Genomic DNA, 27,042 nt, shown 5'->3' on the forward strand with positions numbered 1-27,042 from the left:
CTGTTTTTAGTGATGTGCCTGTGGGACTGATGATTGTTTGCACTCTGTGCAGGGGGTAAGATCACTTCTTCCTGATCCACTGCCTGCATTGAAGGCACAATTTCTGCAGTTGTATGTAGATGTCTGTGGTTGTTCATGCCTGGTTGGTAATGTTCTTTGCGTATGATCAAGTGACGAGTGCTGTATCCAGGTCCCCAGTTGTTATGTGAGCTGACTGGCTTTTCACGGCTCAGCTCTGGCGATGACTTAGCAGGTTTATCAAAATGAATTATGACTTTTTGTCATGCCATCTTGATTTAATTACTTATGCCTGTTTCTACCTCCAGCTTTATTCGTTATTTTGCTATTGCCGGTGTATCTTGTGTTTGTTACATGGATTTTTGGACTGAACCTCGGTTGGGTTGTGTTGTGCAAACATATGTTAGATGTGCTCAATTTCTTTATGATTTCTTTGTTGATTTTTCAGTACCACTTCTGTCTCCCCATTTGATTGGGGACAGTGTGGAGAAAATGTTTGATGCTGAATTTCCCAATCCTTTATTAAGTGGCTGCCTTTTTTCAGTTCTTGACTCATGAATGAGAACCACTGTCACTCATCACAATGTCTGGATAGCTTAATGACTAAAATGCAGTTTCAGACCACCCCAAATCACCTTGGTGATAGCTGATGTCAACTGGTCTAACTCCCAGACATCAAAATATTAGACAACAGTGTCCAGAAAAATCATGTTCTGTGAAAATTAAGAAGTTTACTCCAAGCGTCATCCTAGACCTTTCCAAGATGTCATTTGTCATAAGTAACTCTTTAGCTTGGTTTTCATCCCAAGCACAACACTGGCTGATATGGTCCTTAATTTCATTGTGCATGTTTGGACAGTAGAGTGTTTCTCTTGTCGTCTTCAGACTAGGCTCAGTTCCTTGATGACTTGCATTGTTATCTTAGGCATCTTTCTTCTACTTCGAGAAAATTATTTTATTTACTTTGAACACTTGGGCTCAGTTCAACACTGTATACAAAATATTCTCTTACAGCAACAAGTGTGTCCTTTCATCATTATTTCCAAGAGCACTTGCAGAGTAGCACCTTGTGGTGTCGTTTACCCAATTTGAGCAAGATGATTATATTTCACATTCATTGTGCCTGTGGGTTGATGACTTCTACAGCATGTTTGACTGTTGCTTCTTTTTGATTCTGGAAGATTTCACATGGTCTTAGCATCCTCAACTTCCTTCAGGGGGAGGGCTATTCTTGACAGCATGCCAGCAATGTTCCTCTGTTTCCCTTGCTTGTCTGTCACATCCATATATCTTTGCAAGTGAAGGGATGTTCTATGCAGACACTTTGGAGCAGATAAAACTGGTTTGAGAAAGATGCTTTGAAGTGTGATACACTTCAAACAGGTTCTCTGTAGTAACTGTCTGTCCCAAACAGGTTCTAATTAAAATGCTGACAAGCAAAGACAGTAGCTAGGGAGTCTTTCTGTCTACCTCCGTGTAGTATCATTCAGTGATTACTGTCTTGGATGCAAATGCAACTGGTTCTAATTACTGCATAAGTGTTGTGCCATGTCCTGTCTCTTTGGCATTGCACTGCAAGGTGACTTCATCATTGATGTCATAGTATTTCAGCACTGGTGTTAGATTAGGTTAGATTCCCTACAGTATGGAAACAGGCCATTTGGCCCAACAAGTCTACACCAACCCTCCAAATCAACTGAAAGCTGGTTCTTGTTTGGTGCCTCAGTACTGCATGACTTGGTAGTGAGCTTGCCTAGAGTTTAACCAAAAATGACTAACTAGGCAAGGACATCATTAAATCCAAATCAAAAACCTTGATAAAATGTGGCTTTTTTCAGAGATACTAATTTTCTTACTCTCTGAATCCAATTCCATCTCTCTTTTTTTTGAGTTTACTCTCTCTAAATTACACTTGCTATTCATTCTACATGCTATTTATTTCTGAAGCTTTCAACCTAATTTATTTTTTAAAGGAATGCACAGTTGCTTGTCCTGATGCAGAGGCCATACTACATGATCACAATTCTCTGGTCAAAAACCCCCTGAACATTTATAAACTGATAATCCTTTTTTTTTGTGTTATTGATGATATGGAGTAAACCTGAAGTATTGATCCTGTGAAGGGCAGCATGGTGGCTCAGTGGTTAGCTTTGCTGCCTCACAGCACCAGGGACCTGAGTTCAATTCCCGCCCTGGGCAACTGGCTGTGTGGAGTTTGCACATTCTCCCCATGTGTCTGCATGGGTTTCCTCCTGGTGCTCTGGTCAGGTGTATTGGCCGTGCTAAATTGCCTGTAGTGTTAGGTGGATTAGTCAGAGGTAAATGTAGGGGAGTGAGTCTGGGTAGGTTGTTCTTCAGAGGGTTGGTGTGGACTTGTTGGGCTGAGGGGACTGTTTCCATACTGTAGGGAATCTAATCTAATCTATTGTGAAATCAACATCACCATCATCAAATCTATGTAACATAATTGTACATCCAAAAACCATTCTAATGTTTTCACTTGTAACTTGCAATGCAGTAACAGTCACCAACCCTCTGAGAAGAACTCATTGAAAAGTTAAAGGCTTAAATAAAGATGTACAGACTTTTTAAAATTGCAAAATATTGAACAGAATAGTTGATGAATGCTTAATATAATTAAAAAATTGCATAACACCTAGTTATAGTCCAACGGGTTAATTTGGAAGTACCAGCTTTCGGAGCGCTGCTCCTTTGTCAGGTAGTGAGTGGGGCACAAGATCTATAAATTCTTGCGCTCTGAAAGCTAGTACTTCAAAGTAAACCTGTTGGACTATAACCAAGTGTTGTGTGATTTTTTTTTTAACTTTGTCCACCCCAGTCCAACACTGGCATCTCCTCATCATTAATATAGTTAAAACAGTTGCAACTCAAAAGGAACAGTTAATTAGTACCAGTATTAACCTCGTATTCAGTCTGGCAGATCAGACCTATTGATCTCTCAGATGTCAATTTTATTTAGGAAAATAGGAACAGGACAAGGTCATGCAGCCCATTGAACGTGCACCACCATTCAATATGATGGTGGATTGAACACTTCAATGCCTATTACTCACACCAACCCCATAACCCTGCTTGCCATTTGTAATCCGAAATCTATCAATCTCTGCTTTAAACATTCTCAAAGACTGAGCTTCCACAGATTTTTGTGGTAGAGAATTCCAAAGGTTCATAACCCTCCGAATAAAAACCATTGCAGACCTAAATGAAAATGCTATATTTTCACACTCTGCCCTCTGGTTCTAGACTCCCTGATCAGGTGAAACGCCAACCTTTATTATTCTTTTAAGTAGTTTGTAAGTTTCAGTAAGATCATCTTTCATTCTTCGAAGCTAGAGAATGTGGGTTCAAATGTCTCTCTCCCTCTCTCTCTCTCTCTCTGAATCTAATTTCCCTATCTTTCTTAAGTTTACCCAGTTCATAGGATAGAAACTTTATATCCAGAGGATTAGAGTACGAGGATGGGGAAGTTATGCTGCAGTTATACAAAACCCTGGTTAGACCCCACTTGGAGTACTGTGATCAGATCTGGGCACCACACGTTATGAAAGATATACTGATCTTGGAGGGAGTATTGTGTAGGTTTATAAGAATGAGGGGTTAATTATGAGGAGAAATTAGGCCTGTTTTTAGATATTAGAAAGTTAAGGAGTGACCTGATCGAAGTCTTCAAGATATATCAGGAAAAGGCAGGGTAGATAAAGATAATATTTCCATTGGTTGGGGATTCTAGAACTAAACGTTAGGCCAGACCACTCCGGAGAGATGTTAGAAAGCACTTCTAAACACAAAAGGTGGTAAGTGTTTGGAACTCTGTTTCACAAATGGGAGTAAATACAGGATCAGTTGTAATGTTAAGATAGATATGTTGTTTTTATGCAATGGTGTTTAGAGACATAGGCCAAAGGCAGTTAGGTCACAGGTAAGACATGATCTCCTTGAATGGCAGAATGGGCTTGAAGAGTTGAATGGCCTGCTCCTGTTCCTATAAGTCTGGTGAACCGTTGTTGCACTCCTTCTATGGAAATAATATCATTCTGAGATAAGGAAACTAAAATTGCGCACAGTACTCCAGGTGCAGTCTAACTAACCAAGCATTTATGCATTGAGGCAATATCTCACTACTTCTGTATTCAAATTCTGTTGCAATAAAGGCTGACATTCCATTAGCCTTCTGAACAGCATGCTGCATCTGCACGTTAAGTCGGCTATGATTTTTCGACACTGACACCTAGGTCCATTTGTATATCTACACTTTCCAACATCTCACCATTTAAGAAATATTCTGTACATCTGTTTGACCTATCAAAGTTGATCGCCTCACTTCTTCCACACTTTATTCCATCTGCCACATTCTAGCCCATTCACTAAATCTGTCCAAATACTCTGGAAGCTGCTCTCCAACTTCCTCACAACAAACATTCCAAATTAGCTTTGCATCATCCACAAATTTGGAAATAATACATTTGGTAATCACTTCCAAATTGTGAACAACTGCGGCCCTAATACTGAACCCTGTGGTACCCCACTAGTCTCAGCTTCACAAAGTGAGAATGACCCATTTATTCCTAACTGATGGCATTTTTAAGTTTAAAAAAAAATCATAATTCAGGAGTCTTGTTTCAATGATTTTTATATTCAAATTTGGATTCCACTTTCCTGCAAGTTGTCCATTTTTGTCTCCCAACAACTGTGTTGTTAAAACATAAATATTAATATGGGGTGAGCAATTGTTTGAACTATGCTTGCCAGCAGATAGGCTTTATGCCATCAGTGCAATTGCAATAATAGTGCCAAATTCTCAGTGATTTAGTTGTCTGTTTATTAAGAATTACATATTACATAGACCATGTCAAAGCCATGGTTCAAGTGCGTACTTGTCAAATATCTGTTTGTAGCTTAATTGGTCTCAGCCTTTAGTCAAAACCTGCTGAGTCAGATTTACTGTGACCTTTTTCCTCCTCACAGTGTGCAGATTAATAGCTCTGGTGTGAACAGTTTGTTGTCAGATAGGCACATTACATAGAGTATAATGGATGTGTGAGAGTGATTTCCTGTGGTAAGAAGTTCAGATGAAACTGTAAATTCCATGACTAGATGCGGATCTTGTTTTGACATCTGTTCTCCAAGAATGTCATTTTTGTGGTCAATTGTATAATATGTCTTCTTGGTGTCACACATTAGCAGTAACCATCACTTATGATGACTTAATATGACGTATAGCTTTTTTGATTCCCTAGCTGACCTATCACAAATACCTCCCACCTGCATCCACTTATCACCTTCTCTTCCCCCCCCCCCCACTCCAAAAGACCCATCCCCACCCCCCTATTTATCTCTCAGCCCTTTGAGCCCTCCACATTCCTGATGAAAGGCTTATGCCCGAAACATCGACTCTTCTGCTTCTTGGATGCTGCCTGACCTGCTGTGCTTTTCCAGCACCACATTTCGTGACCCTACCTGCTATATACAATATCCAGGCTTATTTCCTGTCCTGTGTTGTTAGGCATGATCACAGTTAGCCCTGTTGTACCTGGGAGGATGACAGGAACGTTGTGAAAGTTCCTGTTGGTTGCTATCCAGAAGCTAGCACCACCTTGGCTGAGTGTTTTGGTGCCCAATGAGTTGAGGTTAGTGAGATTTGTTTGTGATGCTCAAAGCAATCAAATAACATCCAGGACCTCACTCTGGTGCATATTTAAAGTGTGACCACTTAAGAAAGTGACAAGAAGGTTATGGAATTTTTCTCAAGTACACTGACAACACCCTCATAAAAAAGGAGACAAATTCTTTGAAAAAGGTGGAGTACATAGAATGCAACAAAACAAGCTTACATTGATATAATAACTTATAACATCACTTAAGAAGTGTTTTGCATGCAATGTGTCACGTTTGAGTGCAGTGACAACTGAAATTTTGTCATCTGCAGCATCACAGAGATTTCTCAAGCAGTAATAAGTAAATGCCTAATTAATCAACAAAACATTTTATTGCATCATCCTCTTATTTTAAAAAAATACTGAGACACATCAGAAAGCTTACCCAACTAAAGAAGATATTGGCAAAGTGACCAAATGTTTGATCAAATAAGTGGGTTTAAATATTAAGGATTAATTCTTCAGTGTGCATTTGAGGGAGAATCAGTCACAGGGACCATTGTTTGCTCTTTCTCAAATAGGTTTCTTGGATCTTCAGTGTCTGCTTTGAGAGGCAGATTTTTTTTGCTTTAATGTCTCATCAGAATGAATAGTATCTTTGGATAATCAGTAATTCCTAATGCAGCAGGTCATTCATAATTATGTGCTTAAGGCCAAAAGAGGACTAAATTAGCATTGACATTTCCCTGAACTGAAAACAAAAAATGCTGGAGATCAGAGCAGGTCAGGTAGTATCGACAGAGAAAGCAAGCTAACTTTTAAAGTCTAGATGACTCCCCCTGCTGCGCACACGCACACACAACTACTGCCATCAAAGCAATGTATGGCTGAACAAACTTCTCCCTCTGTGACTTTACGGTGTACAGTGAGCGGACAGTTCGTTTGCAATTATTTTACTTGCCTTCCTTTTGTCTCTGCATATCAATCACTTTGAATAAGACGTTTCATGAATTGTACTGAATTGATTTTTCTACTATCCTCCCTCAGAAGGAATGAGTTGCATGAACAAAGAACATGGATGTGCCCACATCTGCAGAGAAACACCAAAAGGAGGAATAGCATGTGAATGTAGACCAGGTTTTGAACTAGCCAGGAATCAGAGGGGATGCCTATGTACGTAATTTTTAAAAACAATTTCATTACCTTTAATTTTTCTGTTTCCTTATGTAATTTAACCTTTCCAGTTGTCCTTGGCCTGTTTGTTCTCTGATTTAAATCAAATTGTATGAATGTAGCACTTACGCAAAAAAATGTTTTTATACCTGGATTCCCTAAGACTGACAAGAACTGATAGCTTGCTATTACAAATTAATTTTGGGTATTTCCCTGGGTGGAAAACTTTGTACAATAACAGTTGCACATGTCACTTGCACTGCATACACTTGAAATAAAAATATTAATGTTAAAGTATTTATTCAAGAAGATGCATTTAACAGCTTGATCAACACAAAATTAAATGAGAGCATATCATATTGAATCTGACATGCCAAAACTTTAGTATTTAATAGTTTAGTGGGTAAGTAAGCCCAATATTTTCCTTGACCTTTTGTTCTTTATAAATGTAAATATGTCTGCAATAGTCATGCTGATTAACTGTTTCTTTTAGATGTGTGTAATTCTTTTTTAGTAACGTGTAACCATGGAAATGGTGGGTGCCATCATACTTGTGATGATACGGATGATGGGCCTGTATGTGGCTGCCATCAAAAGTATGCCTTGCTGTCTGATGGGAAAATCTGCATTGGTAAGTTAACTGGCGCTTTCTGCCATTTTCACTCTGAACACTTCATCCAGGTCTTGAAGCAAATAAGAGACGAATTCATTTTTGAAGAATATTTGCTCTCACAATGCCATTCTTGTCCATTTATCCTAAAGGTTTGTCTGAGTAGTGAAAGTAAAGTTGCCATAGTTCCAGAGGACCACATTTTCTTTAGAAAGCGAGAGAGAGAGACAACTGGTGGTGGGGTTTATTTGAGAGTAGTCACATCACAGATGAAGGGCATGGTTGAGAAAGTGAGTCCTTCATGGTGACCTCAGCCAATACACAAATTGAACCTGTACTATTGGCATCACTCAACATCCTAAACCATCCAGCCAATTGAGATAACTGACCCCCTCTCCCCCCACCCTTTATATACCTGAGTAGATGTTTGTACATTTATAAATTCATTTAACCTTGTAATGGTATTTCAACCAAACAAATTGTTGACTAATTCTTGAGAAAAGGAGAAATAAATAATTTTTCTACATTAGGACAAGATCAATGTATTAAAATTATTTTTGATAGACACAATAACTTAGCTCTCAAATTTCCCTTGTTGACAAGCTAAAGCCCCTGATCTTAATACAGTAATGGTATTTCATGGAACTGGAAGTTAATCAGTTTTTCTCTAACCATAAGTACTCTGTTTAAGGAAAGTAAAACTACTTTGTGCGATGCATTGCATTTGTTGTACCCTATGTGGAAAATAATAGCATTTATTCACTGACTTTGGTTAATATTTGCCAGAATACAAAGTGATTATTGTTACATTAAGCAGCTGTACCTCTAATAAACCTCAGAGTTCTTTATAGTTTTTACATTAGTTCTTCTCATAGCATTTTGTAGCAGCAAAAACAAAATGCAAGGTAAATTTGCATTTTTTAAGGTAAAATTGTTTAAGATTTTTCAAAAAATTATTCACTGAAAAATTTTAGCAATTAGAATTTATAAAGTTAGGGTCCCACAGAAATAACTATGTCCTACAAAATAGGACTATAATTTTTTTTTGACAGGCACTTATTGAATGAAAAATAATCTATTGCTCACATGGTGACAAATTGATTAACTAAAACTTTTGCAAAGTTTGCAAAGTCCAGTCCTGTATTCTCCAACCCCGAAACCCTTCTCCTCCTCCCATTGTACCTGACTATGTACAAGAGGCTGAAAATCTGACAGTCATGTGTAATTTCCATGGTGACAGTAATCTGATTGAACTTGATTCTTAAACATTTTGATGCCTCTAAATTTAAAACAGATTTGATATAAATTTGGCATAACTCTGTTTTTTACTAATGAGTTTGAAAAAGTTCAATTGTTTGGGATTCTGATTTTTCACAATGAAAAGGATAAAATTGTAAATGTTGGAAAGCTGAAATAAAAGCAGCAAATGCACATCAAGTAAATCAGCATTTGTAAAGAGAAAAGACAGGATTTGATAGTTTGGATGTGGAGCAATGATCCGATGGACTTTAGTTTTCAGAACAAAAGAGGTAAATTCAGATGAATGGTATGTATAAACCAGCAATGCCTTGTCTTTCCTTTCATAAATTAATGCTGACTTGCTTGTGTGATTGCAACGTGTTCTGTCATAAAGGCTAATGGTTGTAAAATATTTTTTAAAATAAGTATTTTAAACTTTAAATGACCTTCTATATTGTATCTATTTCAATGGCTAAGATCATTTAGCTTTTACTCAACAAAGAACACCAAAACAAATGCAACAGAAAGTTTGAGAATTTCCTTACTCACAAATTGATATTACTCTGTCCTATTCAAGAGGCTTACTAATTCCTTTATTCTGTGATTTCCTTTTCTCTTTTTCAAGCTGTTGTGCTCTAGTGATGATTCTGATTGCCTGTCTTATCTGCAGCCAAACTAAAACTAAAAATAAAACTACTTTTAACATAATTATCTCTATTGCAGCCATACTTATCAGAATTTTATACAATCCTAATTTTTTTGTACATTTAGAGTACAAGAAGCTGAGACTTCTCTTAGCTGACTGGGAGACTGAGGAGAGGCACTAATTCCATCATATGGAACACAGGATTTTGCCAGTTTTCATCTAATGTAATTTGTTCTTGTTTGGATGCACTAATTAATTGCATGAAATTGAAAGACTTTTAGGTGATATTTTCATATTTTTTATTTAACTGTATAAAGGCGAACGGAAACATGCTTGTTAGAAGAAAGATTTATGAGCATTTAATTTTCTCCTTGTATATTCAAGCTAACTTTCCTACAGAGAAATTTAAGAACTTGCATATATGTCTTGGAAATTGGCTGTTTTTAATCATATTAATGATTAAGAGATGATATCAAACATTTTGAAAGCATGTCAAGAAGTGGCAATTTGATTCTATTTGCTGATTATTCTGCTATGTTATTTAACAACACATTGTTTGGCTTTTTAATTTGTCTTGATCGCTTTTGGACAAGCAGGCAACCAGTGCTGTAGCAAACACCATTTTAACTTTTAATCATAGTATTATTTTATGCATGCATTTTGTTTTGCATTTTCCTTCATTTATAGTATTCTAGTTGATTACCCACTTCATTCAGTATTGGATTGCTTCTCAGCTTCTTTAATAACGAATCTCAATTGCACTTTCTGTTGCTTTTGAATGCTTTATCTTTTTGTTTCCCAGTTGTGTTTTTTTTTGCATAACTTGAGTGTTTTTGACTGCCCTCATTTACAGCCTTATTCTGCCAAGAAAAGTGAAGACTAGCTGCTACATGTACTCAGGAAAATGGAACTAGTAACATATGAAAATGTATTGCTGTAAACCACGGATAAAAAAGAAAAATGAAAGCTGAAAAAAAACAGAAAATACAGGAAATACACAATAGACTTGCAAGTGTTGGAAAGAGAAAGATCCCAATTGCAATTTTTTTGTACATTTCCTGTACTTTCTGTTTTTATTGCTGCAAAGGCTAGTTATTTTATGCAATGTGGAAGACAAAACAATGAAGAGAAAAGCATTGTTTCACTGCCTTCCCACAACATATTTATAACATAAAACAACTTTTTCCTCTTTGGTTTGACCAATGCAATATATTTTGTGCTTACTTGTATTATAGAAAAGGCTGAGGCTGCAATTGAGAACTCTGAATACAATGCCACGTCATTAACTGATGTGGACAAACGGGTGAAACGCCGACTGCTAATGGGTAAAAATTAAAAAGCTTCTAGTGCACTAATAGTTTCTTTCTTTTGCTGTCCTTATCCTTTCATTTCAAGGCTAGGTCTTAGCTGGATCTGAACATCACCACACTCACTTGGGTAGATGTGCATGGGTTTCTTTCAAATATTTAACTCTTAACTCTTTAGAGTCAACTTCCTTGCACTCTAAAACACATTATTAGCTTAGCATTGGATACTAACACATACATGTTTCCATTTCTTAAAGATATTTCTTGCAAATCTCAAACTGTTAGTAAATATGCTGAAAATACATTCATAAGTTAGAATGATGTCATGATGCCCCTTACTTTCTATATGAAAAGATACATGCCAAGCAGTGCAGACTAGGAAGATCCAATCTCCCTGAGCGTTCCCTGAGTTTTATTGTTTCAGTGTATACAATATCAGTACCCACGGGCTAGGAAGGAGAAAAGAATAGACGGCTACTTGGCTGGTGAGTAGTTTACAAAAGATGTGTGGTGTTGGGTGAGGACGAATTATAGAAGAGGCTTTGGGCCCTCCATGATTAAATGTTCTGCAAGTATGTAGTACATAAGCTCAGTTTTGAGAAATGCCCACCTTAATGAAGTTTTGAAGGCCTGCAGACACTGGTGGAAATATATTCCAATAAGAATCAATGCCTGCATGACACATGAGCAAATTTTCCAGGAAATACATTCTGTTTATGTTGAATTTTTAATTTTCTATGTTTAATTAGAGTATTATACTTTAGGTATGCAAAGTTATAGAGTTGAGATGACAATCAGATCAACTGCGATCTTATTGAACGGTGGAGCAGGTTTGAATAGCTGCAAGTCCTCCCACTGCTCCTAATTTCTACATACCTAGCATTTGAGCAAACTATTAAAGTTTAAACACCTTATATTTTGTCATAAAATCCATATAGCATCTGTCAAATATATCTATATACAATTTTGCCCATATACCTAATCAGGCAAACATGTGAAGTTATTCAGTAACCCTTAGCTATTGGTGAACCTTTTATGTAAATTAAGTTTATGCTTTGAATCTTATTATTTAACTAGTTACAGAAATTATTTAATTTTTCAACCTTTGACCAATGTTTCCTCTCTGTGCAGGACTTACTTGCAGAGATATACTTGGTTAAAGTGTATTATGCTCTCATGCTTCAGACAGCTACTGTACCTCTTTCAGCCAGACACTCCAGGTGCAAATAGTACCTAACTTTCTCCTTCCCCACATAAGTGTCATGCCACAATAATCCAGTTGCTGTCAGAAACGTAGAGTGGAAGCATTAAATGTGAACCTTTTCACCTTAATTATTTTGTGCATTGTGTTTCACCATTGCCATGTTATACTATGCTGTATTTATTTTCCTAGGTTCTTTATAATTTTTAATATACAACAATGCATCTATAATTTACCATGTAAGTGTAGCAATTATTAATACATTATGCCTTTAAAGTATACTGCTGACAAATTTACAATTCATCAAGGCTTTGCACTCATTTCAATTACAATTTGTGAGAACACTATTAAATCTGCAGTAGGCTGAAAGATTACAGAATGTTTAACAGATATATACATTTTAAATGTCCTAAGTTAGAGCGATTTGGTCAACAGCAGGTAACACAAGCTCTGAAATAATGAGACATTTTAGATACAAGTCCAAGATTGCACAGCTTATTTTCTTGTGGGTATAAGTTGACGAGTAGTTTGGAAGATGATTTTATCGTTAACATTATTGCTCACTTTGCTATTGGTAGGTTGCATATACCTTTATTCAAAAAGAATTGATGATTGTATTGAAAGTTATCTAGACTTTGTTTGTTTGTTGTATATGTCATAAAAAAGCCTGTAATTAGATTGCTTAAGTCACTTTGACAATGCTAGTAAAGATGTAACTATGTGCAAAACATTTAAATACATTAACACCCATATCTTTCTACAAAACAAACTAAACATGAGCTGAAATTTACCAATACAGGGCAACCTCAATTATCTGAATGACGCTGGTGGGGAGTATTTTGTTTGGATAACTGATCGTTCGGAGAACTGATCACACTCCCTTTGTGCCCCCCCCCCCCAAAACCTCAAAGTACCTACTCCCTTCAGCACGATCAGGCTCTCAGTTGGGGCGCCTGGTGTCGATTGGTGGTCAGTGGCATGCGGGCAAGCTGCGTTGCAAGAAAGGGCAGAAGGAACGAACTGTTCCTGAGGTCCCCAACCCACCACACCATGGGCGAGCTGGGCAGTTGTCGCTTGGGCCAGTGTCACTCCATCACTCGGACTCTTCGCAGACATCCTTTTGCAATTTCTCCACCATGTCTCTGTGATGGGCAGTGTTGGGGATTCAAGTGGTGGGAAGCCAGCGCCTTGAGGTTAGGAGAGTTGCAGGTGGTGCTCGATCATAGATCAGGGTGCAGGCTGAGTTGTGACTCTGTTTGAGCGATTTCCCAAGGGAGTGAATCCAGGACTTTACACCGTCTGGGTGACCTCCAGATTTGGTCTGGTTGGTGAGCAAACAGTGTGTCCGACTGGGACCTTGAGATCTTGTGCGGATTATCAGAAATTCAGATAATTGACGATCGGATGACCAAAGTTGTTGTATACTTGATTATGTCACTTTCAAGGAACCTCATGGACGATTTCTGTGTTCTAGCGAGTGATCTCATTCTGTTTTAATACTGTTCACCTCATTGTGTGTGCAACCAATCTCTAAGAGGTTAATCTTGCGCTATGTTGTGATCATTACTGATCAATGTAGTCACCATGAATCAAACCTCCATATTTCCCATATTAAAACTCCAGCTGTCCACCATGTTGGTTGCTGCAAGGCCAGGATTGCCATTCACCATTGCAGTGTGGGACAAATTGCTTGGGTGCTGGCCAAGAAAGAAGTTGTCACAGGGAATTGCTATCATTGAGATGGAGGTCCTTGTGGATGGGGGTATTGGAGAGAGTGAAAGACCGTTTTTATCAGAACCACCAGAGGAGACTGCAGCACTAAACCCTGCCAGTATGATCTGGCCAGTGGGGTATTCCGGGTCTGCAGGATGCTCAACAATGCAAGAAGAATGTTAATGACCATTGGCTATCCATGATGGTAGGTTCCACCGTCTCTCTGCTACCCCATACTCTAGTTCTGCCCTCACTCTCAGCCACCCAATTCCCCTTGCATGCTCTCTCTGTTTCCTATTCATACACTTAGGTCAATTTTCCCAAACACACCAGTACTGAAAGCACAGCCAGCCACATTCCTCTCACTCAATCACTCCCTTTCTCTCATTCCAGCTGAAATCATTCCATAATCAGGTGGAAAGAACCAAGATGGGTGATGGTGTGTTGGCATCCATCTCACTTTTTTGAGCAGAAAATCTTTGGGTAGGAAAGGACCATGACCACTAGTGCTGATGCCACAAGATCACCATGTCCCAGCAACTAAGTATAACTCATTGTGAAGTGTTGGTCTGCTCTCCCATTACCAGCACTCAGAGTACGTTTAACATGCCCAAACCTCTACACCTATTTCACATCTCATTTTCTCTCTTGGCCCTCTCTTGGTCAGTACCATGAAGAGACTAGTCTGTCAGGACAATATCTCTTCCTTCCCCTCTGAGGTAGAAGTCACAGATCCTTCAGAGGAAGCATTGATAAGGCTGTCTTCTGCACTCCTACACTTAGATTGGTAAGTTACTCAGAGTAGGCTTGAGCAGATTCTGGTGAGCTCACCACTGCCATGTCTCTACAGCTGGCTGAGCAACAAATAAGCCAGGTTACTGGTACTCAGGACTGCCACTGCCAGAGACTAGGCAGCTGCTCAGCTCCAGGCAGAAGAGGTCTCCCAATGCACAAGCAAACACAAAAGGAGCAGGTGGATTTATTGGCACGGTGGCTCAGTGGTTAGCACTGCTGCCTCACAGCACCAGGGTTCCAGGTTCAATTCCAGTCTCGGGCAACTGTCAGTGTGGAGTTTGCACATTCTCCCAGTGTCTGTATGGGTTTCCTCCGAGTGCTCCGGTTTCCTCCCACAGTCCAAAGGTGTGCAGGTCATGCTAAATTGCCCATAGTGTTAGGTGCATTAGTCAGAGGGGGGTGGGTTGCTCTTTGGAGGGTCGGTGTGGACTGGTTGGGCCGAAGGGCCTGTTTCCACACTGTAGGGAATCTAATCTAATCACACAAGAAACTGACTTGAAGATTGGAGAGCCCATGAATGTCATCTCAACTATGATTTCTGCAGCATTGCAAGCATATTCCTGTTTCTGTGGACAGGTTGGCAGCTACCATGGAGCGCTGAATCCAGTGCAATGAATCAGCTGGATATACCCTCTGAGTTGCACTCCATTGGTGTCCAGAACAGTAAGCACCCAGCTGGTGAGGGAACCACATGTAGACCCCCAGAGCTCTCCTTTCTGGGCATTCCAGAGGTGCACAGCACCCCCTCTTCCCTGCTTGTAATACCAAACCCTGTGGGATTCAAATTCAGGAGATTGAACATCTATCTAGGTAGCATGCTGTCAGCAGGCTCCAGAACTACCTTCCTCAAACTCCAAGGTTAACAAGCTCCACTATAGAGCAGGCTCCCTCCACCCCAGCTATGGACCTGGGACTGCACCTAAACGTAGTGAGAGGAAACAGAAAATGGAAATCTTCTAAGGTATGCAGTAGGCATGGTGAAACATAATGGTAAATATATGATGACATTTATAAATAATATATTCAATTTTCTTCATCAGCTGTGTGAGTAACTGTAACTTTAGCTGAAAATAAATGAATGAAGCTATAGAGGCTAGCCACCCTTTGTGACACATGATGTCCTGAGCCTGTCTGCACAATAGCCACCTTGTCTATAGCGCTAATTCTAGCATGAATCTTTATCATGATTGAATGATGGAGCATTGGATGTTGTGAAGAATTCCATCAGTTTGTAACTACAGCTTTTATTAAATAATAGGAAAATCAAAAATAGATGAAACTATTATGCTGCATTTCCAGTTGGGCTTATACAAAGAATGCTGGTTTGTGCAGCATCAGAACATTTACAGTCAGAAAAGATGACTTCATGTTACTCAGTTGCATTGTAGAAGATTTACAAAGAAATTCTGCCTGTGTTGCCAACATGGTTGCACTGTGAGGTTCTGAAGATATTGTTCCTGAAGGATGTCCTCAATGCTTTGTTTGATGCAATACTGCTGCTCTCACAGGTCTTTATTGTGCATCACGTACCCCTCATTGCTTCTCCAGTTGCCTAGAGCAGCGAAACTAAAAATTAAGTGTTTATTGTGTCAGCACTGAAATAAAGCTCCCAAACAGCACTTACATGGGAACTTGATGTGGATGGTCACCTTATTGCCTTTGCTGGTCTAGTGAAAGTGTCAGTTGCATTCCAGATATGCTGCACATCGTGGCATGATGTTTGAACTGATACCTCTAAACCAATGCTATTCTCTCATCTGCGCAGCATTCTATGGAAGACAAACAACTCTAGCTCTCCTGCATCTTTGCTGTACCTTCAAGGATCTATGGTTGGAAACATCACATTAGGAGACTGCGCCACATCCACTGTTTCTCATCTCCTTGTGTGAATCCTCTAAGTGCAGTGGCCACAGAAACAGCTAGCATGTCTATCCTTGGATCCGTTAGGGATGATTCAAATTACCTTTTGGCTATGTGATCATTCAGCAGTAGCAGCACTCACAAATACAATTTGAAAAGTATCCTCAGGACATTGGGGCAGTGAGGATTCCACAAGGTGGGTGATGGGATGCCTCTACATGAGCCTTGCATATTGTTGACCTGATACAGATGTATGCTGCTGAAGACGTTTGGCTGATATACCATAGGAGATTGTATGTGTGACAGCAATCTTTTAAAAAAAAACTCTGCCAAACACTATTATTCAAGAAAAGTAGCATTAGATATATGGTGAAATGTGGACATTTTCTGTCCTGGAGCTTGTGCAGGCTGTGGAACTGTGGAAGGTGTTTTTAGTTTTCCAACTAAGATGAATCCTCACCTTTTCCCTGAATTTTGCTTTTCACTGACATTAGTAGGATTACTGTTTAACGTTGAATGCTATGAGGAAAAAGTGGTGAGCCTGTAAAATCCTCTGCCACAGAAAGTGGTTGAGGTCAAAACTTTAAATATTTCCAAGGAAGAATTAGATATAGAGCTATAGATATTAGATTAGATTAGATTACTTGGTGTGTAAACAGGCCCTTCGGCCCAACAAGTCCACACCGACCCTCCGAAGAGTAACCCACCCAGACCCATTCCCTACATTTACCCCTTCACCTAACACTATGGGCAATTTAGCATGGCCAATTCACCTAACCTACGAATTTTTGGACTGTGGGAGGAAACTGGCGCACCTGGAGGAAACCCACGCAGACACGGGGAGAATGTACAAATGCCACATAGATAGTTGCCTGAGGTCAGAATTGAACCCAGGTCTCTGGCGCCATGAGGCAGCAGTGCTACCCACTGTGCCACCATGCTGCCCATTATATTATATATTTTTATTATTATATATTGTATATTATATTTAGGGCTAAAGGGAAGCTGGAACAGGGACGTGGACTAGATGATCAGCTATGATCATACAGAATGGCAGAGGAGGCTTAAAGAGCTGATTTACCTACTCCTCTTATTTTCTTTGTTGACGTGGTCAAGATTGCTTGAATCCAGGATTTTTAGTCAATACAGTAAGTGTAAGGCCCATATTCACAATTACATGATAACAGGTGTCTTCAACTTGTATTATGTGAGTGTCTTTTTCATGTTGTTGCCCCTGGATGACCTCACATTACACCAAAGTAGACTCTGGTCCCTCAGAAAAAAAGAAGCACTTACTCTGCCCATTCCAGGTGCGTAACAGTCGTTTTTATCTCTGATTAAGCTTTTACAATTTGGATGAGGATAGAAGGAAACACAGGTAGTGCTTCACAGAGTGAATTGCAGACTCAATCTCTCAATCTAAACCTATATCTTCCTATTCTGCCTTGTCATCCCTGTCAACCCCATCCGTTTTGATCTTCCTCATATTCTCCCATAACTTTTCTATTTAACTGCTCTTCTGTTCACTTTACTCCTGAGCCCCATAGTTATGTACCTTATTCAATCCAGGACAGTGGTTACAGTTTATGAGCCCCCTCCCCCATTGTCTTCCCATGCTGTATTGTCTCCCACCCTTTTTATGCTGAGCTACCCACCTTCACAATTATTATTCCCTATGGAACCTAGCATGCAGCCTCCAATTCCCAGTGTCTCTATTGGAATCTGATAATCTCCTTGACTTTCAGTGAACACACACCCTGTGCTGACCATGGTCCTTCCCACAACTAATTTGGTAAGACCTCTAACTACTTTCTGTGCAGCTACTCTACTGATTACAGCTAATCCCTGGGCTGGAGGCATTGGACCTGCAGGACTAACCATGGCCCACTCCCTCTCGAAAATGATATGAAATCCCGAACTCTGATTGGCCAAAGCTTCCAATTGACCATTCCAAAGCTCCTGGATGATATCATTTCAATGCAGTAGACATATCCTGACTGAAGACACGCCTGTTTGACTACTTCTTCCAGACTTAGAGACAGCTGTTTGTTTGAAGCATATTCAATGTTTTCTACATAAACTGCTGATACATGATATAGGTGTAATGTTGGTATAGCATTGTTCAAGTAATGCGAGTTTCAGCAGCGTGATTTGGCTATAACGTTCCTGAAGAATTAGGGAATGGTATTTTCGAGAACACTTACCTGTGTTCACAGTAGTGTAATTCCAGTGGGGATTGGCTTGCGTGTTTCGTTTTGTGCATGCGCAATGTCCACATCAAAATCTCTGCACTGTTCTACACATGCACCGATCTGCGCATGTGTGATGTCAGCTGCTGACAGGAGCAGCTTTCTGAGAGAGGTACTTTACAGAGAGCAGCTTTCTTACTTTTTAAAAAATCTACTGTGTTCAATTTATGTTTGTTAATAAATATGATTTCAACCTTCATTCAGGCTGTGCTATGCTTTGTGTTAGACTTCTGGGTGATTTTTGAGTGATATTTTGTACTGGTCTGCCCCAACCCCACTTTTGCCATAGGTCCCATTATTTATGTAACTACACTGTTTTAGGAGAACTACCAGGACTGTGTAGCAACATGTCTACCTCTTTAACTGATCACTGTTGACAACTCAAGCTACTTGGCTTTGTATCTGTTAAAAAGCAAGGCAGGACAGAAATCTTGTGAGCCAGCAGGTTCTGAATGAAGTGAAAAAGCACAAAAAGACGGAAGTGCTGTGTGCCCAAAGTGAATAAGCGCTAGAAGAGCCAGCCAGGAGCCCTATGGTACACCCTGCTGCAATCCATGACATAGGTATCTTTCCCTGTCTGCATGTGACCTAGCAGAAGCATTATAATACAAGGTTTTGATATACTCCAAAGTGCAGTATTGAAGGGTGAAACTGTATTTTAAGTGGATTGATGATGTAGTGTGTGCCTGATGTAACTCGCATGGATGGAGGGTGCAGGCATTCACTGCCCATGGAGAGAACTGTGAAATATTGGGGATTGAATGGCCAATATGGAATCCGAAGAAGTATGCTTCAAGCTTAGAGATTCCAGGTACCCGCTTTGACTCGTATTTCATGAATTTTTGCCGACTAGTTTCTTTCTGGGTCATGAGAGAATAGCAAGCTGAACATAAAACAGATGAGATATAATGCATGCAACTAGGGTTCTCACCACTCAAAACTGAGATAGTGTCAGTGGGAGTGACCACCACACAGCTGTTGTGGAGATGAAGACCCAACTTCATGTTGAGGATCAAAACCAAAAATTACTGGAAAAGCTCAGGATGTCTGACAGCATCTGTGAAGAGAAACCAGAGTAAATGTTTCTTGCCCAGTGATCCTTCCTTAGAACTAATGGTAGCTAGGAAAATGTTGATTTATATGCAGAAGGAGCGAATCTAAAGGGAGAACAGTTGGACAGACAAAGAATGAATAACAATCTGACTAGGAAAGTGATTCTCTGTTAATGGAGACTATTAATGGCTAACAGTAGGTAGTGTGTAATGGCATACGATGTTTTCCCACCTTGACTCTGTCTTTACTCCCATGGTCTGGTCCCTGCCCACTTACATTTGTGATTCTTCTGATGCTTTATGCCAGTTTTGGAATTTCCAGTTGCGTGCTCAAGCAGCTGCCTCTTTAACATGTATGTGCAATGTCTTTACACGTCCAACCCATGTCCCAAGGCTCTCTGATACTTCCTGGAGCAAAGGCCCGAACTGACCCTACTCACTACCACTACCCTCCTCTTGGCTGAGCTTATCCTCACTCTGAACTTTTCTTTTAACTCCTCATTCTCTTCAGGTCAGAGGGGTGGCCATGGGTATGCGCGTGGGCCCCAGTTATGCCTATCTCTTCATGGGGCAGATGGAACATTCCCTGTTCCAATCCTATTCCAGATCCAGCGACAACTCTCCGATATACAGATGATAACATCAGTGCTGTTTCCCTCCCTCGTCTGGAATTGGAAACGTTTATCGATTTCGCTTCCAATTTCCACCCTGCCCTCACTTTCACCTAGTCCATCTCTGACTCCTTCCTTCCCTTCCTTGACATCTTTGTTTCCATTTCTGGGGGATAGACTGACCACTAATATCCACTAGAAAACGACTGACACCCACAGCTACTTGAACTATACATCTTTGCACCCAGCTTGCTGTAAAGACTCCATTCTATTCTCCCACTTCTTTCACCTTCTTCCGCAACTGAGAATTCCATAGCACTGTTGTTGACAGGTCATTCAACTGGGTCTGATCCATCTCCCGCACTTGTACCCTCACCCCCTCTCTTTCCTTCAGCAACAATGATAGGGATCCCCTTGTCCTTACCTACTATCCCACTGGAATCTACAGCCAGAAGAGCATCAGCTGCCATTTCCACCACCTTCCAGCTAGATGCCATCACCAGATACATATTCCATTCCCCTCTCTTGTCTGCCTTCCGCAGGCACAGAACTCTCCAGGACACCCTGATCCACTCTTCCTTCACTGTCAACATTCCAGAACATCTACATTCTGCTCACAAAAAAGACCCTGAGCTTCCACTTGTCTGCCACTTTAATACACCATTCTGTTCCCTGGACAACATCTCTGTCTCAGGCTTGCTGCAGTGGACCAGCAAAGCTCAACACAAGCTGGAAGAACAGCACCTAATTTTCTGACTGGGAACGCTGCAGCTCTCTGGACTCAATATAGAGTTCAATAATTTTAGGGCCTGAACTCTCCCATGTCCTAGCCCCAACCCCACACACCAGGCCTTATTATTACATAGTGGCTCTCAATAGATATTGTGTAATGGCAGACCAACAGTCTCCACTAACAGCTATTCACTTTCCTAGCCAGATTGTTATTCACTCCTTTGTCCAACTATTCTTTGTCTCCTATTCTTAACTCCTTACCCCCTCTATCTTCAGCATATAAGCTGATATTTTCCTTGCTGACATCAGTCCTGGGGTAGGGTCATCGGACTGAAACATCAACTCTGATTTCACTTCACAGATATGATCAAACCTGCTGAGATTTTCCAGTAATTTCTGTTTTCGTCTCTGATTTACAGCATCCATAATTCTTTTGGTTTTCAAATTGAGGATACCCTTTAGCATGTTGTGTGGCACTCTGACTGTAATAAATGGGACTGACTTCAAACAGATCTAACAACTGAAATCTGGGCATCCACAAACAGCTGCAGAATTATATATTCCACTGCAATCTCACATCCAACGGATCAGATCTAAGCTCTGCAGTCTTGCCAAATCCTGTTCTGAATGGATTAAACATTAAACACATAACAGATAGCGATGGCTCCCCAAATATTCCCATTCTTAGCAGTGATGGAGCCCAGAACATCAATACAAAAGACCAGGCTGAAGTACTTACATCTATCTTCAGCCAAAGGTGCTGGGTGGTTAATGCAGCTCAACCTCCTCCTGAGGTCTCCACCATCATAGTTGCCAGCACTTTACTCCATAATATCAAGAAATAGAAACCAGGAGCAGAACTAGGCTGTTTGGTCCTTTGAACCTGTTCTTACAACATTTAAAAGGCATCTGGATTGGTACGTGAATAGGAAGGGTTTAGAGGGATATGGGTCAAATGCTGGCAAATGGACTAGATCAGTTGAGGATATCTGGTCAGCGGGGATGAATTAGACCAAAGGGTTTGTTTCTGTGCTGTATAATGCTATGATTCTATGACAAATCTTTTATTTCGATGCCATTTTCTTGTTCTCCACGAAATTTGATATCTTTAAAATCTGTAATCAATCTCTTTCTTGAATATTCCATGCCCTGAGTGAAGAGATGTTTCCTTATCTTTGTCCTAAATGGTCTACTCTCTATCCTGACACTGTGAGCCCTGGTTCCTTAATTAGGGGAAGCATCTTCCCTGCATCTAGGCTGTCTAGCTCTGTTGAATGTTTTATGTTGTAACCTGATTCCCCCTCATTCTTCTAAGCCCCAATTAATACAGGTTGAGTTGAATCAATCTCTCCTAATACGACAGCCCTGCCATTGCCAGTATCAGCCTAGTGAAACTGTGCTGAACTCTCTCTATGGCAAGTATATCCTCTGGTAGAGAAACCAAAACTGCACACACTACTCTAGGTGCAGTCTCACTAAGGCTCTGTATAACTGCAGTAAGACAATTCCTACTTTTGAACTTAAATCCTCTTGCAATGAAGGTCAATGTACAGGTGCTTGCTGCATCTACCTGTTTAGTTCCCTTAACTAGTGGACAATGACGTCCTGATCCCTTTATCCATTCATATTTTCCAATATATCAACATTTAAATAATACTCTTCCTTTGTTTTTTTTTACACGCCAAAATGGATAACTTCACATCTACTTGTGTTGTACTGTATCTACCTGTTTGTCCATACACTCAACTTGTCTAGATGGTCCTGAAGCCTCTCAGCTGACAACCCAGTCTAGTTTTGTGTCATCGGCAAGCTTGGAAACATTGCATCTGGTTCCCTCATCCAAGCCATTTATATGTATTGTGAATAGCTGGGCAGCACTGGTTCCTGGTTCGATTCCAGCCTTGGGCGACTGTGTGGAGTTTGCACATTCTCCCTGTGCATGGGTTTCCTCCCACAGTCTAAAGACGTGCAGGTTAGGTGAATTGGCCATGTTAAATTGCCCATAGTGTTCAGGGATGTGTAGGTTAGGTGCATTAGTCAGGGGTAAATGTATGGTAATAGGGTAGGGGGATGGATCTGGATTGGTTCCTTTTCATAGGGTCGGTGTGGACATGGGCCAAATGTCCTGTTTCCACACTGTACAGATTTTATGATTCACGCACTGATCTGGGGTATACCAGAGGAAAAAGACCAATTCATTCCCACTCTGTTTGTGAATCAATTCTCTATCCATGCCAATATATCACCCCAATCCTATGTGCTTTAACTTTGCCCACCAGGCTCGTATGTGGGATCTTATCAAAAGCCTTTTTTAAAATCCAAATATACCACATCTGCTGGTTTTCCCTTGTGATATTATTGACTTCAGAACCTTAATAACTGTTCTTGGATTGAATCAACAAAAGATAAAAGTTACACACTGAAAACAGCAATAACTGTCTGGACTAAGCTATTAAAGAAAAGGACAAACATATAGAGGATTTGAAAGCAATTGGCCATGCTTGGGAGTTGAAGCTGTTTAGGACCTGCTTGATAACTGGCTGCTTTATGTCATAGGAACAACTGATTGCCCTGCAGAAGAATTTAAGGAATTGACTGCAGGAAAGCTGTGTCTTCAAACAGACAGTCAATGTCAAATGTAACAAGGAACAAATGAGTTATTTCTGTTAAGAAAGCAAGCTAAGACTTATTTGGATGAAAGAATTTAAAGAATTATCAATCATTTCACATCATGGATCTGAAGGATAAAAATCTGAAATAAGAATCCAACATCAGAAGTCCCATTTTAGTAGAACTTCAAAGAACAACGCTGCACAAGGATCAAACCTTGGACTCTTCCAAAGACAGACACTATCGATGGAATCGTAGCTAAATTCCACCATTAGTTGGGTAATAGCAAAGTTGAGTTATGAGGCTTAACTTGCTTGAGGGGTCTTGTCTGTGAGATTTCTTAATAAGTAGTCAAAATAAACCTGATTCACCAACAACACCTTTATCTATTCTACTATTTCAAAAAACTTCAGTAGATCAGCATGATATCCTTTGCATAAACTCAAACTGATTTTGTCTAATCTCATTAGTGTTTTCCAAGTGTTTGGTTCTGATACTTTTAGAATAGGCTGGCATTTTCCCTACTAGCGATGTAATTACTGGTCTGTAATTATTTTGTTCCTTCCCTCTGTATTTGAATAATGGGGTTAAATTTTCCACCTCCAATCTGTAAGAACTGCTCGAGTGTATAGAATTTAGGAAGGTGACCACCAATATATTCATTATTTCCAGGGTTACATCCTTTAGTCCTCTGGGATGCAGATTCTCAGGCCCTGGGCATTTGTCGGTCTTTAATCCCATTAATTGCCTTAGCACATTCTTTTTTTTTAAAATTAATATTTATTTTATTCACTAGATCCTTGGTTCTCTAACATTTAGGAAATTATTTGTGTCCTCTGTTCTGAATACAGAATAGGTTTGTGTTCAATTCTTCTGCAATTTCTTTGATCCACATTATAATTTCCCTTATTTCTGTCTGTATGGAAATGACATTTGCCTCTACTAACTTCTTTGTCTTCACATATTTAAAAAAGCTTTTGCAGTCAATTTGTATATTCCTCACAAGTTTACTCTCACACTCTATTGTGCCCCTCTTCATCAATCTTTTGACCTGTTTTGCTGAATTCTAAAATTCTCCTTATCCTCATGTTTGCTGCTTTCTTTGGCAATTTTATATGACTTCTCTTTGGCTTGAATACTACCTCAAATTTATTCTGTAAGCCATGATTGACCTACCTTTCCTGTCTTGCTTTTGTGCCAGATTGAAATGAAATTATGCCTATGTTCCTTAAATATGAGTCATTTCCTGCCCATTACCAACCCTCCCAGATTCCCAATGCATCATTGTCAACTTTCACCTTGTGCCTTCATAGTTCCATTTATTTGAACTCATGGCTGAAGAAACTGTATATTGCAAATGGTACAGGCCCTGACAACATTTAGGGAATAGTACTGAAGATTAGAGTAGTGCTGAAAAAGTGCAGCAGGTCAAGCAGCATCCGAGGAGCAGGAAACTTGATGTTTCAGGCCAAAGCCCTTCATCAGGAGTTCCTGATCTAATCTCCAGCATCTGCAGTACCCACTTTCACCTAATAGTACTGAGGACTTATGCTCCAGAACCGGCCATAGCTCAGCTGATCCTGTACAGCTACATTACTGTCATCTACCTAACAATACAGAAAATTGCCCAGCTATATTCTATGGTCAAAATAACACCAACCCAGTCAAGTAATGCCCTCTCAGTCTACTTACAAGCAGAAAAATGGTGAAAGAGGTCATTGACAATGCTGTCAGGTGGCAGGTACAAAAGAATAACCCGATCACTGATGCTTAGTTTGGGTTCTGCCACTCAGCTCTTGGCCTCATTACAGCCTTGTTCTAAACATGGACAAAAGAGCTGGATTCATGAGGTAGGGTCAGAGTGATAGCCCTTGACATCAAGGTATCATGTAGACCAAACAAAACTAAAGTCAATGAGAATCTAGGGGAAAAATCTCCACTGGTTGGAGTCCTACCAAAATGGTTGTGGTTGTTAGAGGTTCAGTCAGCTGAAGGGTATTACTGCAGGAGTTCCTCAGGATCATGTCCAACCATCTTCAGCTGCTTCATCAGTGACCTTCCTTTCATCATAAGACCAAAAGTGGGAGTGTTTGCTGATGATTCAGCCACTCCTCAGATACTAAAGCTACTGTGTCAATAAGTAAAACAACCTGAAGAATATCCTGTTTTGTAATGAAAAGTGGCAAATAATATTCAAACCACACGAGTAACGGACAATTGCAATTTCTAACAAGATGTAATATAACCTTTGCCTGTTGATATTCAGTGACATCCCATTATCAACATCCTGGGTGTTACCATTAACCAGAAACTGAATTGGACTAGTCATAAATACTGTGGCAGAGCAGGTCAGAGGCTAGGAATTTGCTGACAAGTCACCTCCTGGCTATCCAATGCCAGAATATGGCAACATCAGAAATGCAATGGACTGCTTTCTGTATCCTGAATGAATGCAACTCCAATCATATTCAAGAAGCTTGAAACCATCCAAGTTGGCACCCTAAGCAATGTTCACTTCCTCCAATGTAGTAGCAGCAGTGTGTACCTAAGGTACACTGCAGCAACTCACCATGGCCCCTTCAGCAGTTCCAAAGCCATGATCTTTACCACCTAGAAGGAAAGGATAGCAAATGCAATGGAACCCACTATTTGCATGTTCTCCTCCAAATCACATATCATCCTGACTTGGAACCATATCATGATTTCTCCACCATTTTATGGTCAAAATACCAAATCTACCTCCCAAAAGTATACCTCAAGAATTGCAGTGGTTCACGAAGGTGGCTAATCATGACCTTCTCAAGAAAAATTGGGAATGGGCAATAAATGTTGGTCTAGCCAGAAATGTCCACATTCAATGAACAAATAAAAAAGTGGAATGATATTAGTCACCTGTCAGTCCTCTGTCAGTATTTCCTTTTCTTATAGATTATCCAGTCAAAGGGTTTTAGCCTCGCCAAGTTTAATTAATTTAACAATTATTTCCTGCTTCTTCTGTCTTCACTATCCTTTTTTGATCTTATTCCAGCTGTCATTACCATCATGTTAATATCCCTGGTAAATACTGAAACAAAGCAATTATTTATTATTTCTGCATTTTACTTTCATTACCTGAGCTTATACATGTATCTCTGTGATCCTGACCCTATTCTGTCTTCTCTTGTTCATCTAAAACTCTGCTGCCTGAAATTTTGTTCACCCTCACCCTGCATTTGCTGTTTTGGGCCTCCTGTTTGGAAGTCTTTCCCTATTTCTCTTTGACTCTCTAGCTCTCCTGCCTCTTCTAAGGAGCTGCTTAAAATCTACTACTTTGATCAAACATCTGCTCATTTGTCCTAAAATCTCATTCCATGTTACAGTTTAATAGATTGCCCATATCAAGTTTGGGATATTTTATTATGTTAAATGTGCTAGGTTGGGTGTAAGTTGTTTTGGTTTTCACTCAGGAATCAGTTACACAATATCTATATTTTTAAATGACACCAATTTGAGGTGGGGTGTTCTGCAGTTGTAGAAAACACGATGCAGGGAGACATTAATAAACAGGCAATGTAGATGTGTTTTTGGAAATTGTATTTCAATTTAGATAAGCGTGAGGTGGTACATTTTGA

The 27,042-nt window shown here is 39.9% G+C and overlaps 1 protein-coding gene across 9 annotated transcripts in view; it reads left to right on the plus strand.

The window, feature by feature from the left end:
* The window catches only part of scube2 (signal peptide, CUB domain, EGF-like 2), a 159,321-nt gene that overhangs the window by 57,316 nt on the left and 74,963 nt on the right, over positions 1-27,042 (plus strand). For 4 of the 9 annotated variants that reach the window (XM_072592294.1, XM_072592298.1, XM_072592293.1 and 1 more), the window contains exons 5-7: positions 6,681-6,806; positions 7,300-7,437; positions 10,537-10,626. In XM_072592294.1, the coding sequence (XP_072448395.1) occupies positions 6,681-6,806; positions 7,300-7,437; positions 10,537-10,626 (354 nt within the window). The remainder of the gene's footprint in view (positions 1-6,680; positions 6,807-7,299; positions 7,438-10,536; positions 10,627-27,042) is intronic. The other 5 variants (XM_072592301.1, XM_072592295.1, XM_072592300.1 and 2 more) reach the window with 3 other exon arrangements.

The sequence above is a fragment of the Chiloscyllium punctatum genome, chromosome 22, assembly GCF_047496795.1.
Source record: "Chiloscyllium punctatum isolate Juve2018m chromosome 22, sChiPun1.3, whole genome shotgun sequence".
NCBI lineage: Eukaryota > Metazoa > Chordata > Chondrichthyes > Orectolobiformes > Hemiscylliidae > Chiloscyllium > Chiloscyllium punctatum.